The sequence below is a fragment of the Glycine soja genome, chromosome 10, assembly GCF_004193775.1.
Source record: "Glycine soja cultivar W05 chromosome 10, ASM419377v2, whole genome shotgun sequence".
Taxonomy (NCBI): Eukaryota; Viridiplantae; Streptophyta; class Magnoliopsida; order Fabales; family Fabaceae; genus Glycine; species Glycine soja.
The window spans coordinates 52,366,139-52,378,584 of NC_041011.1; the positions used below are offsets into that span (position 1 = coordinate 52,366,139).

The window sequence follows — 12,446 nt, forward strand, 5'->3', positions numbered from 1 at the left end:
GACTTGGATTGCATCATATTCTCCCACTAACTCATTAGTGGTTGTACATTAATATGCCAATAGACGAGGTTAAAGTTGTTAATTCTCATATTATACTCCCTCGATGAAGTACAGGTAGGCATTAAAACGAAACTCCTCTTAATATTATTTTCTTACAGATAAATTTTGAAATCAACCAAAAGTCATAAAAGTTCAAACCCCTTCCACTTGAGTATTATGCAAGGCATACCGAATCTTTTTCAAAGATTGTGATCAAAGCTGACACAAAATTAACATAATGTAAAAATGAATAAAAACTCAAATCTTGCCTAACATGTAATAATGACAAACAACATATCATGAAAAATTATACGTAAAATTATGTTAAATTACAAATGGATTGAAGTTCTTTACAGCAAGGAAAGGTGAGAATTATCGATGGCATGCAAATATATCCATGCCATGAGATGGGCGTGCGCATTTTTCCCAAAAAGCATGTTGAGTACTTCAACAGTGCAAACTTCACTTCACAATGATATCCAAAACAGGACAAGAACCCTGTTTAATGCATTTATAATCATATATATTATAATTAAAGCTAGGAGAAGACAGCAACTTTAGTTTCACATCACGGCAAATTACTAAGGATCCACATAAACACCACCTGTTTCTTTCACGCCAGAGTAGACATGGCAAAATGGTTCCAAGAAGATAACACATGATGAAATAGCCCAAATCAGAAGATAACAACAAGGTCTGTAAGCACCGGAACTCACAAAAGTGAAGGAGCATTTTCAACCATTCATTCTAGTTCTCTAAAACTACAATTTCATTAAAACAACTCTGCTCATGTTCCAACATTAGAAAACATCTGACTAATAAGCCATGGTTGTTGCTCACTTCTGACATTCTTTGAATCTTATCTATCACAATGCAAATGCACGAATGAGCAACTGTCATTGCAACTGAGTTACCTCATATAAGAGCAACTTTACAAAAAGACAAGAAGGGTCTAGAAGATAGGCAGACAGTGGACAGAAAAGAGTATCACACCTATGCCTTTAGCTAAACTATATACCAAACTTCACAACCTAAAGTTTTTATCATATGCCAACGAGGACACACATGATCATGAAGACATCAACTAGCTGTATATTCCCACCATTTTCGTATTTTAGCATGTTTGGTACAAGCTTAAATCTAGATAAATAATAGAATATTTTTAGAAGACTCAACATTTAACAAAAATAAACGATTATTGCTTCAAAATAAATTAAGCCAAACACACACAAACTATAACTTTAAGGGCAACATCATCAAGTGAAGCACAAAAACATTTCCTTACATTACATGTTATTAAAAGTGCAAATCTTGAGGTCAGTTTGAATAAACAAACTTATCAAAACAAAAAGTACTCTGTAGAAGAAAATAAAAACAAAATGAATGAAACTTCTTTTATTTGTAAGTTAAAATCAACTTACGTACCTCAATTTTTAGAGAAGTTAAATAAGAAAGTTTCTACAAAAGTTAAAGTGTATAAATTGATTTTAACTTATAAGAGAAGTTTAATTCATTTCATTTTGCAACTCCGCAATGCATAGGGGCGAATATAGAAGATTTATAAACCAGCCAAATAATAAGCTGACATTTAAAAGAGGGTAAACCTGCCAACACAAATAAACCATTGCTCAAATTCAACAAGTCCGATCGGCTCCAATTAGATTATTGATCAATTAACTTTACTGCTTCAATTTGACAGAAGGCAAAAACATCAGTTGTGAGAAAAGATTTGGACATCAAAACCACGCAATTCCAAATAAATAAGGTGAATCATTTCAGAATTAATGGGAACAAATCAAATACAGACGGAAGAAGAAGAAAAAAGGCAAAAAAAATGAAAAATCAGCATTTTAGAAAAGAAAGAAAGAAAGAAGCGATCGCAGTGGGATTCGAACCCACGACCTTTAGATCCGGAGTCTAACGCGATATCCACTCCGCTATGCGATCATTATATTAATAGCTATCAGATAAAAATATCATGAACATGTTGGAACGGAACCCGGAAATTCACCTTGCATTAGCATAGGGGTATGTATGGGTATCGTCGTGTAGATCCAAAAACTGAAAGCGAAAGGAAATCCTTCGAGTACTTCCATTCTTCTAATGAAATTAAAAGAAAAACTAGATAGTATCTGAAACCCACACTCGGGATCGTGAAGATCAACAACATATACACTTACAAATTGATGTAACCAGAAATCTACAATAAGTAGCGCGCGCGAGAAAGAGAGAGAGAGAGTTACCTGTCAGTTTTCTCCGACGGAGAGAGAGAGTTGCCTGCTTGATCTAGTTCTGATTTGAGTGCTTCTTGTAGCTTTGTGTTTATGGCGTGGGCCTAACAATGCATCCATGCGGCCCACTTCAGCACGCTCTTAATTCTTTTGTCCACGCACACGTCACATTCGCCGGGTCTACTACATTGGTCATTGTATAGACAAAACAAATAAATTGAACGTTTTATATTGGCTTTTTATAAAAAAAAATAGCTAAGCAGTGTTGTATCAAATTTATTTTTTTACTATTTTGGTCAATGATTAACATGTGTTCCTCAATATATGTATGCAAAATTGAAGATTGGACAAAAATTATAATTTTTTTTAAAATAGAGATAAAAAAAAATATGAGAAAAATAAATAAAATCAAAATCACATATTAAAAATTATCAAGGAATCAAAATTGTAATTTAACCAAAATATAATTATTGACCCTACTTGCTAGGTCAGAGCATATTTATGAAATTTAAAAATAAAATAAAAATGAGTTTACATTATTGACTTGTTTGATTACTAGATATTCCAAGCATTTTATATTCCAAAAGTAAATTGTTCTCAAACTTCCCGAGAAGTTTAAGTACATAAAAAAGCACCCGGTATCAATTTATTTCATTACAAATTGGATGACATTTGAATTTAGAAAAGAAAAAATATTTTAGGGTTAATGATGTTTTTAGTCTCTAAATTTTTGTAAAATTTAATTTTTTGTTCTGAACAAAAATTTGATTGATTTTAGTTCATCAATTTTTGTCTCATTTTAGTCTTTGTTGCTAACTATCATAGTTAAGTGATGGTGTGGAATTAATTTAATTATTATTTTATTATATTTTGTGACAACTTTAAACCACCTTAAATTGCTTAACAGTAATGTTTAATACGTAACAACCCTTTTCTGGGGGGTTTGAACTCTCAGAAACCGCCAAGTCAAATCCTAGATTAAATTTATTCGACCTCGTGTTCTCAAATACTCTTTATGACTTTACGTATTTCTCCTTTCTTTTTTACTTACATAGTAGTAATAATTTTCATATTGGCTTATTAACTTGAACAAAATTCGATAAAATATTAGTCACTAATGGAAATGGAATGTTGCGCGTGGTGCTTTGGGCACTAACTTGGCGAGGTGGAACAGAAAAATTACAAGTGATTTTATGTCCATTATGTAAGTAAGGACCAGAGATGGTGAAGATGTGAGGAGCATGGGGAGAGGGGTCATACCAGTTTTCAATAACGGTTTCTTTTTTGCAGGTACTCTAGAGGATTGGCTCACTCTTAATCTAAGTGAGTCTTCAATACTAAATCATAAATGGCATAGGAGGTTTGGGATTCTGCTGGATTTAATTTGGCAAAGGCGAAACATGCTCATTTTTCACAATATCTTGTGGAATGAGCATGATCTGCTGCTCCAAGCTTGAGAGGATGGGTGCCTCCTCCATTTAAATGTTGACGCTGCATGAAGGACATTTTCATGCAGATTGGAAGCAATCTGAATTATGGGCCATTTTTCATGGGATTATTTTGGCAAGGGACGTGGGTTTTCATCCTTGGAAATCCACTCGGAGCGGTTTGAATGATTCAAGGCCAAAAGGTAGTGTATGTTAATGATAAATGATTGTAGATGCGATTGTGCCAACTATGAGTGTCCATTTATTCTTGTTTCTAGAGATTGCAATAAGGTAGGTGACCAATTTGCTAAGTATAGTCTGTCTTTAGATCGAACAATGAGACCATTAACGTGTTGAAACTCAAGCATTTAGATCGATCAACCTTTACTCAACTTATCTGCTCCACCGAGTCCATAAATGAATCTGAAGATGCCTAGCTTGAAGCGGTTTCGAATATGAAAAAGGGATCATTGTGAAACGAGATAAATTTAAAAGGAATTAAATACAAACTTTCCTGATCCTCACAAACAGAAAATACGAAACAAAAACAACAGCAGATTCCTGCATCAGGATCTGGCTCCAACGTCAGTGAGATTAAGGGAGATTGATGCAGATCTCCAAGGCCGAGATGCACTAGATCAACGAGAAGTCGCTGAAGGTGGACCCGCCTTCGATGGATCGGGTGCGGGCAGATCAAAAGGAGCATTTGGCGGAAGAGGAAGAGGAGAATGATGGCAGCGACGGATGGAGGTTTAGGATGTGTGACTTTACCCAGAAATAGATAAAGAGCATTTGAGAACATTAGGTTGAATAAGTTTAACTTTAGATCTAACTTAGCAATTCTAGCGGATAAAACCCCCCAGCAAATGGTTGTTACTTATTAAACACTATTTCTTAGCAATTACTAGCACTTTTAAAACTCCCGAAAAATAAACCCCCACAAAATATAATAAAATAATAATTAAATTATTATCACATCAACGCTTAACAATTATATTCAACAACAAAAACTAAAAGTGTTAATGAAACAAAAGTTCAAAAACTATGACCAATCAAATTTTTATTCAAGAACTATTAATCAAATATTGCAAAAATTCATGGAGTAAAAACATAGTCAACTCAGTATTTTATGTTAACTCGACACTAGACAGTTAACAGCGTCATTGATTTACTTTAGCACAGTGAAGTAAAGGATCAGTTGTTGACCACCCTAATCTGCGCCAAGGATTGAGCGTGGAAGGTAAATTGATGATGCACATCGAGTAATTAAGCCCCTAACTTTATTTCCAAAATAAGAAATACAATTTTTCCATTCAAAATTCATATACACATATGCCTCGTGCTCATAAATACCTTCTTGCGCATGTATGTATCAAAATATTCGTGTACATAAATTAACAAAAGAATTAGTTTTACATGAAGCTGAACTTGGTGAAAACATTAACAATTCAGAAAAGGGGAAAATGTCAAAAATGGGTATCTAGGCTCCGACGACTTCTTGAGGCTGTTTCGGCTTCGCTTTGCTTTTCTTAGTCTTTCCAACTGCGACTCCTTTGTCTTCCACTTCAGTTTGGTTTTCAATCCTGGCAAAGACTGGTTTAGGTTGAGCCATGACTTGGCCACCCTTAAGCCCACCCCACTCGGTGTCTCTCTACAATGTAAAACAGCTTAAATAAGACACGCAGCAGAACAGAATAGTTCAAAATTATGTGTAAGTCATGTATATGTAAAAATTTATGTGTATGTGAGCATATGTGTGTGTGAGAGAAAGGACAGACCCAGGTTGCTGCATCAAATTGGTCCCTGGAATAGCCAAGTTGGGCATATATTCTCCAACTCAAGCTTGGTGTAACAGGAAATAGTGCAATTGCAATAATCCTCACTGTCTCTAATATAATTACAAGGTCCTGCTCCAACATCATATTATACTTGATTAAGAAGGAACTTAATGACAATTGACAATTAATGAAAAGCAAATTGACTATGTTCACTCCATGCATGAAAAGAAACAATTGTTTGGTTTTTTTGATCCAATGTCAGTTAAAGAGTTTGAATGTCAACGAACAATATATGATGTTAAAATGATGCTAAAAACAATTATTGAATATGAAATACCCTAAATATTCTAATGATGTAAAATTTCTTTTTTTAACTGATAGTATATGAAGTTTTATACTGATAGAAAACAATATATCATGTTTAAACTTTTACTAGTCCCAGATGTTATTCAAGATAATTTCATTTTCATACAATATAGGGCTGAGCTAATTACCTTAGCAGCTGCTTCAGCAGCAGTACCCCCTTGCTTAAAGAGAGACCATGGTGCACGTTGATCCATATACAAATTCCCAACATTACCAATCTCCAGAGCAGCCTCACAAGCTGATGACAGGGAGAGATTTTCATAGTGAATGCGAACTTTATCAACCTACAGACAACAAAAACATTGGTCAAACTTTGAGTCACAGGCAACTCCCACCACAACTTATGAACAAGGGCAAAAAGAATAGCTTTAAAATATGTCAAGTTAGCGACTATGGAACCAAAATTTGGAACATTAACTAAGGGTCAGACTGTTTCTATTTTGATATTTGAAATAGAATATAAAACAAAAGTTCTAATGATATAGCCTATAAACAAGTAATTACTTCATTTTTTGTTTGGTATATAACAAAATAATGAAAATATTATAACAATTTTTAATAGTGTTCTGGGCAGGATCTTTAGATATGCAGAGTTGTATCTAGCTAGCCTCTAACAGCCCATCAAATTTAAATACCAACCCACCCCCATCTATCTGGATTATTTAAATCCAGTTGCTGATGGGTTATTTCATTATGTCCAAATACCTAGAACACAGGATAAAATCGAAGTAGTAGTTAGCATCCACTCTCAAATCAAAAGATGTCTCCTCCTGATGTGGAAACAAAATATTTCAACTTGAAATTCCTAGCATTCTGAACATTGATTACAAGTTACAATAAAAGCTACCGTGCACCAAGCAGCATTCAACACCAGTTATAAATCACCAGACAAAAAATGTGCTATAGAGGGTTTCCATAGTTATAAAATTCACAGGAAGCATAACCCCAGACTGCTGCAAAATGACAAACTTTAAAATTTAAATTTAATATATAGTTATAGAAATATAGATCCTAGAGGCTTCACCAGCTTCTCTACATTGTCCTTGAATTCATTTCCTTCAGCAGCTGTAGTGGAATCCACCACCAGAATTGATTGGCAGTTCTTTTTCAGAAGTCCCAGTGTCCGATTAAGAAGATTTCCTGCCAAAATATTGGAGGGAATACAAATCAATACGTTGTTACTGAATGCTACAAGTAATGAAAGCAAGGTTGAAGGTACCAATTGTATTGGCAAGATGTGCATTCACAATATTGATGAAGCGTTCCTCTGAATAGTCTCCATCATTGCCGAATTCCACCTCTCTGACAAAGAAGTATCTAACTGCATCTGTCCCAAATTTATTAACCAAATCGTTTGGTTCAAGTGTATTCCCTAGTGACTTGCCCATCTTCATGCCATCCTAACATTTTCAAAATAAAAAGCATTGCTGCATGAAATGAAATTAAATATAAGAAACAGGTTTATAAAACTTTGCTAAGTCACAAATTGCCAAATTTAGTTTCCTAGCTTTTCCTAAGACCCATATTTTATTGAACTATGTTTGTAAATTTTACTATTTATACACTAGATTTGAATAACAGTACATAAATTGCACAAGGTTTCCCCCTAATTTCCCCCTAACAAGGAGTTTCCTTCTGCAAAACACCATGAACAACAAACTGACTACCTCCAATGGATCTGTCACAAAAAATATACAACACTATAACTGCCACACAAATCATAACTTACTAAAGACACAAAAACAATAATAATTCAGATCCATAACTACCTAAAGACACAAATACTGCACAAACACTAATAGTTCAGGCCTACTGAATGTCCAAGTCTTGAGCTGGTTTGTATCCCTTCTCACATAAACTTCCCAAGGTGTCTATCAACACTTCTCAGGAAATGAATAGCCTTGACCTCAAGGCCGTATCATTACAGCTACCTCAAGAAGAAACTTAAGATAGTAAATAGGCTCAACTACAAATACCTTTGTCAAGAATCCATGGCCAAATACCATTTTAGGAAGGCTTAGTCCAGCAGACATTAGCATAGCTGGCCAGTAAACAGCATGGAAGCGTAGAATATCCTATAGAGTAACAAAATCATTAAAGAAATATACAAAATCAATGTTTTAGCTATTCTTTCATATCATAAAAAATTCATTAACTAACATATATCATGGGTTGCAAAAAAACCATCACCAAAAACAAATGCTTCGGTAGCAACTACAATGTTTAAGATGAAAATATTAGTGTTGCATTTTTTGGCAAAAATTTAAAACAGATAAAGAGAAAAAAAAAAAAACAAATCAAAAGTTTCCATGTTTATGATTCTATTTGATTCCAAAGAGATAAACCATGCAGAAAAGTGGCATCTCATCGTACGACAACCCAGTGTAAGTTGGAACAAGTTGTGCAGCCTCTCTCACACACAGACAAACAAATTAGTGAAGGATGCATAGAAGGAAAGCTTAGGGTGAAAACAATGAAACATTGGGCCTTTTATGTAAAGGATCCTCACAAATTGTAACATAATGAATTTGTTATAAGTAGATAAAAAATGGTTTTCAGTAAATTAAGTTTACTAAAAAAAATAGGAACACTGGTGACATACCTTACCAATCAAGTGCAGTGAAGCTGGCCAACCTGAAGAAACAGTTTTTAGTAAATCAGGTTGTTCCTGATCATCAGATAGTGCTGATATATAGCTGCAAATATGAAAAGATATTCAATAAAAGTTTAGGAAGGTAATTAGCAACTCATTTAATTAAAGATATTCAGCAGAATAGCAGAAATCCAAACTTTTCTTTATCATTTTTCAGTACAAATGGTCATGCATAATTTGAACTTTCATGCATTTAGCAATGTATTTCAAACGATAAACAAACTGATAGTCATTGATTATGATAGACAGGAACTATAAGATTATAGAATAGAGTCAAGGGAAATTAGAGAAGCACGCACAAGCCATAAAATGCATTCCTTACCCTAGTAAAGCATCAAACCATACATATATAGTCTGGGTCTTGTCATCAGGAACAGGAATGCCCCAATCAACTGATGCTCGGGAAATGGAAAAGTCCCTCAAGCCACTGTTGATCCAACTTTGAACCTTGAAGGTTATAGAAGAAGTTAATTTTGAAGCACGATACATTAAGAAAATCCATTTTAAGTTCTCCCAACAGAGATAATATGCAGTTCATTAGACACCTATATCTCATAGATGAACCTGCTATAAAGCACTATACCACTATCTATGGGGAAGCATGTAGGCCAGCATGAAGGGTAGGGTTGAAACAAGACAAATCAAACATCTTGGTATTTGCATTTTCTTTAACAATATGTCATCAAATTTATATCCAATTAACATATCAATTATCAAATATCTGGATCAGAGTTTAATTGTGTGTGTGTGTGTGTGTACAAGTGATAAAGGTAGGGTACTATAGTACCCACTACCGAAAGCCATGCTCATGGCAAATTTTTGTGGGTTCCTTAGGCCTGAACCCACAAACCATTTTATGGGTAAAAACCATGTAGGTAATTTTGGCAAGTATCCATTGGATATAGATCCAACCGTCATTCCTAACCATAATTAATAGTATTTGTTATAATCTTTTACATCCAATAAGATTCATGACCACAAAATCACTTAATTGAACTATATAGTCACATGATCTTATAAACATATAAGATATAAAGTCATGTCAAAGTGTTGTAGATTATAGAAATAGAAATATAATTTGAAATGGTTGTAGAATATTAAGATTCTAATTGTTTGGACACATTACGTTAGGATTTCAGAGTGTTAATGGGCTGGGCATGTTAACAACTCAAGCTCCAAGACTAGAGAAATGTAATAATAGTTCAAGTACGTCATGACTGGTCCTTTCTATCAATGTGAATCTTAAAATCATATAAGTTTTCATTCTGAATCTTCTCAGATGATTCTAGTAAATATTTTCTGAAAATAAAATTGAATACAGCCAGCACAAAGTGCAGCATACTAAAATAGTAACAGACAGACAGGGAGTTTATATTTTACATATAATAGAAAGAGAAAAGGGAACTCCCTATTGCCTTACCTCATTTAAACGGAAAGATGGCTGCACAAAATTCGGATTTTTATTCAGAGTATCCTCCAATGCCTTCTGATATTTTGACAGTGCAAAAAAGTAATTGTCCTCTTTCCTTGAAACACAAGGCTTTAGGTGAACTGGACAACAATTATTATCAAGAAGTTCCTTCTCATCCTGCATCAGAGAGCAATATATTCTTAAAGTAAAATCACGAAACTAGGATGGTAAATCTTAGTAAGGCAGCAATCTCAATCAAAAGTTTCAAATGATCAGAGAAAGTTCTCTATTTCCTTCCTATTATTAAAGGATGCTAAACAGACAGATTGCTTGCAGTTCACAGGACACACTCGGACCCTTCAAAATAAAGAGCTTATATAAATTAAACATAAAATATTGCCAGTGCCAGAGCTACAACTTCTCAAACAATCACCTTATATTCCTCACAGTTTACACAATAAAGTCCGTCATAATCAGCTCGGTAGATGTCACCATTGGCAAGCACTCTTGAGTAAAATTCCTTCACAATTGCTTCATGCTTGCTATCAGTTGTTCTAATGAACTTGTCATAAGAAATATCTAACTGCAATCAAGCAATAACAAAAGAATATCACGAAAAATGTAAACCAAAATACATTAATATGAATATCCAACACATTAAACAAAAACAAAAACGTGACTAAATTTGAGGGAAAACTAGGGATTGAATTACATCTTTCCAAAGCGTCATGTAAGATTGAGATATGAGATTGCAATGGTCAGGAGGGGTGGAACCCTGAGCCATGGCAGCAGTTGCAATTTTCTCCCCGTGTTCATCCGTGCCAGTAATAAATATAACTTTCTTCCCCAATAGCCGCTGTCAAATTCAACTATGCAAACCTTATATTATTATGTACTAATAGGAGAAAATAAACAGTTAAAACACCAACATTTCTGGAATTGGACCAAAGTTACATAATTTAAACTAAAATCAATGAGGGTAGAGATAGATAAGTTAACCTGGAAGCGAGCAATGGCATCGGCGGCGATGGTGGTGTAAGCACTACCCATGTGAGGAGGGGCATTGACGTAATAGAGAGGAGTAGTGAGGACAAAGGGTTCGGTATTATGTGGAGTGATATCGGTGGTGGCGCAGGTGCAAAACAAAGCTCCTCGAGAGGGGTTTTGACGAAAATGCAGTTGAGGTTTCAGCTTCAGGGGAGAAGCTCTGTAACGAAGAGAAAACAAGGGAGGGTTAAGGAGACAGAGGGTGTTTTGAATGGAGCAGTTTATTCTCACTGCCATGGCTTCTTCTCAATTCAGAAGATTCTCAGGTTTCACTGCTTTGCAGTTTTCTTCACGAGTGTCCTTTTGCAGTGGCCATCCTTTTCAACGGATAGCATTAACATCTCATCTCAGTGTTATATTAACCCCTAAATACTGAACTATCCCCTCTCGGGACCTCGAGTAGAATTTCGATTTTTCTTTTCACCTGATAAAAAAAATTCCATATTGGTTATAAGAAAAAATGTGTCTTTTAATATGAATAGGAAAAAAAAACTATTACGAGACAGTTTAAATTTTTAACTTTTTAAGTTTAAATATATGTTTAGTAAACAAAAAGAAGTTTAAATATATGTTTATACTTGCAATTGATCTCAATTTTAAATTCTAATTTATATTTTAAGAGTAAATTTATATTTTACATGAATAAATCCAGAGATATACTTGAAGTGAAATATGTTTAATTATAAAGTTTTTAAATATTTAAAAGTAAATTTATCTTTTAGGTTATCCTTAATTACATAGAATTATTGATGTTTATCTATGTTATCCTCTTACAATGACGATCATTCTTCGCTTTGAGGGTGTCATGTTACATGCCCACTAATTTTTGTCTGGTTTGTCTTTGAACCATTGTACGCATGTTTTATCCGCTCACTTCCTCTTAAACTTTTAAGGAGGACACATTCAAGTTTGTTGTGAGTTAAACATGCTTAGTTATAAAGTTCTTAAGTAATGAATTATCAAAAGTAAATGCAACTTGCAACATCTGAAATGCTAACAAGAACAAAAAGTGATCATTAGTGCCAAAGAGATGGGACACCGATAAGGAAAAACTCTTGACGGGCTTCCAAAGAGATGTTAGGATAGCTTTCTCCAATCATATAAGAAATATAACATGATATTGTTTGATTGTTTATGCCTATCATGTTTCTCTTCTCTTGTAAGATGTGCCTCATGAAATCATCTTAGTATCATTCCCATTAACACCACATGTCCTTGGATTGTTATAAAAAATTTCAATGAAGATATTATTCATAGGAACGTTTAAAGGTCTCAGTCAACATGTGACTTGAGCCAACCTAATTATATCGGATTGAGTTGTAAATTGTTTGAGTCAAATCCAATCCAACTCGATTAAAACTTGATCATATGCAAATCGAGTAATGGATTTTATTTTTTTGAAACCTAATCCGATCCAACTCATATCATAAAATTAACTTTATTATCATATATAAATTAATTATTAAATACAAAACATATTAATTTTTTAGCTCA

General features: G+C 34.0%; 1 protein-coding gene, 1 long non-coding RNA gene and 1 other non-coding gene across 3 annotated transcripts; all 3 read right to left on the reverse strand.

Annotated features, from left to right (window-relative positions):
- Nucleotides 1-187: 187 nt before the first annotated feature.
- On the reverse strand, nt 188-2,444 carry LOC114371149. Its single transcript, XR_003658018.1, has 2 exons — nt 2,283-2,444; nt 188-2,139 (listed from the first exon to the last, which is right to left on the reverse strand). It is a non-coding gene; the product is annotated as an uncharacterized LOC114371149 (long non-coding RNA).
- On the reverse strand, nt 1,914-1,986 carry TRNAR-CCG. Its single transcript has one exon. It is a non-coding gene; the product is annotated as a tRNA-Arg (tRNA).
- Nucleotides 2,445-4,957: 2,513 nt separating the features above from the next.
- LOC114372592 (methionine--tRNA ligase, chloroplastic/mitochondrial-like) lies at nt 4,958-11,293 on the reverse strand. The gene is made up of 12 exons (XM_028330239.1): nt 10,905-11,293; nt 10,618-10,761; nt 10,339-10,488; nt 9,915-10,082; nt 8,817-8,941; nt 8,444-8,537; nt 7,818-7,916; nt 7,061-7,241; nt 6,866-6,981; nt 5,970-6,125; nt 5,476-5,604; nt 4,958-5,348 (listed from the first exon to the last, which is right to left on the reverse strand). The coding sequence occupies exons 1-12, from the start codon at nt 11,187-11,189 to the stop codon at nt 5,178-5,180; spliced, it is 1,818 nt and encodes a 605-aa protein (XP_028186040.1). The 5' UTR covers nt 11,190-11,293; the 3' UTR covers nt 4,958-5,177.
- Between the last annotated feature and the right edge of the window lie 1,153 nt (nt 11,294-12,446).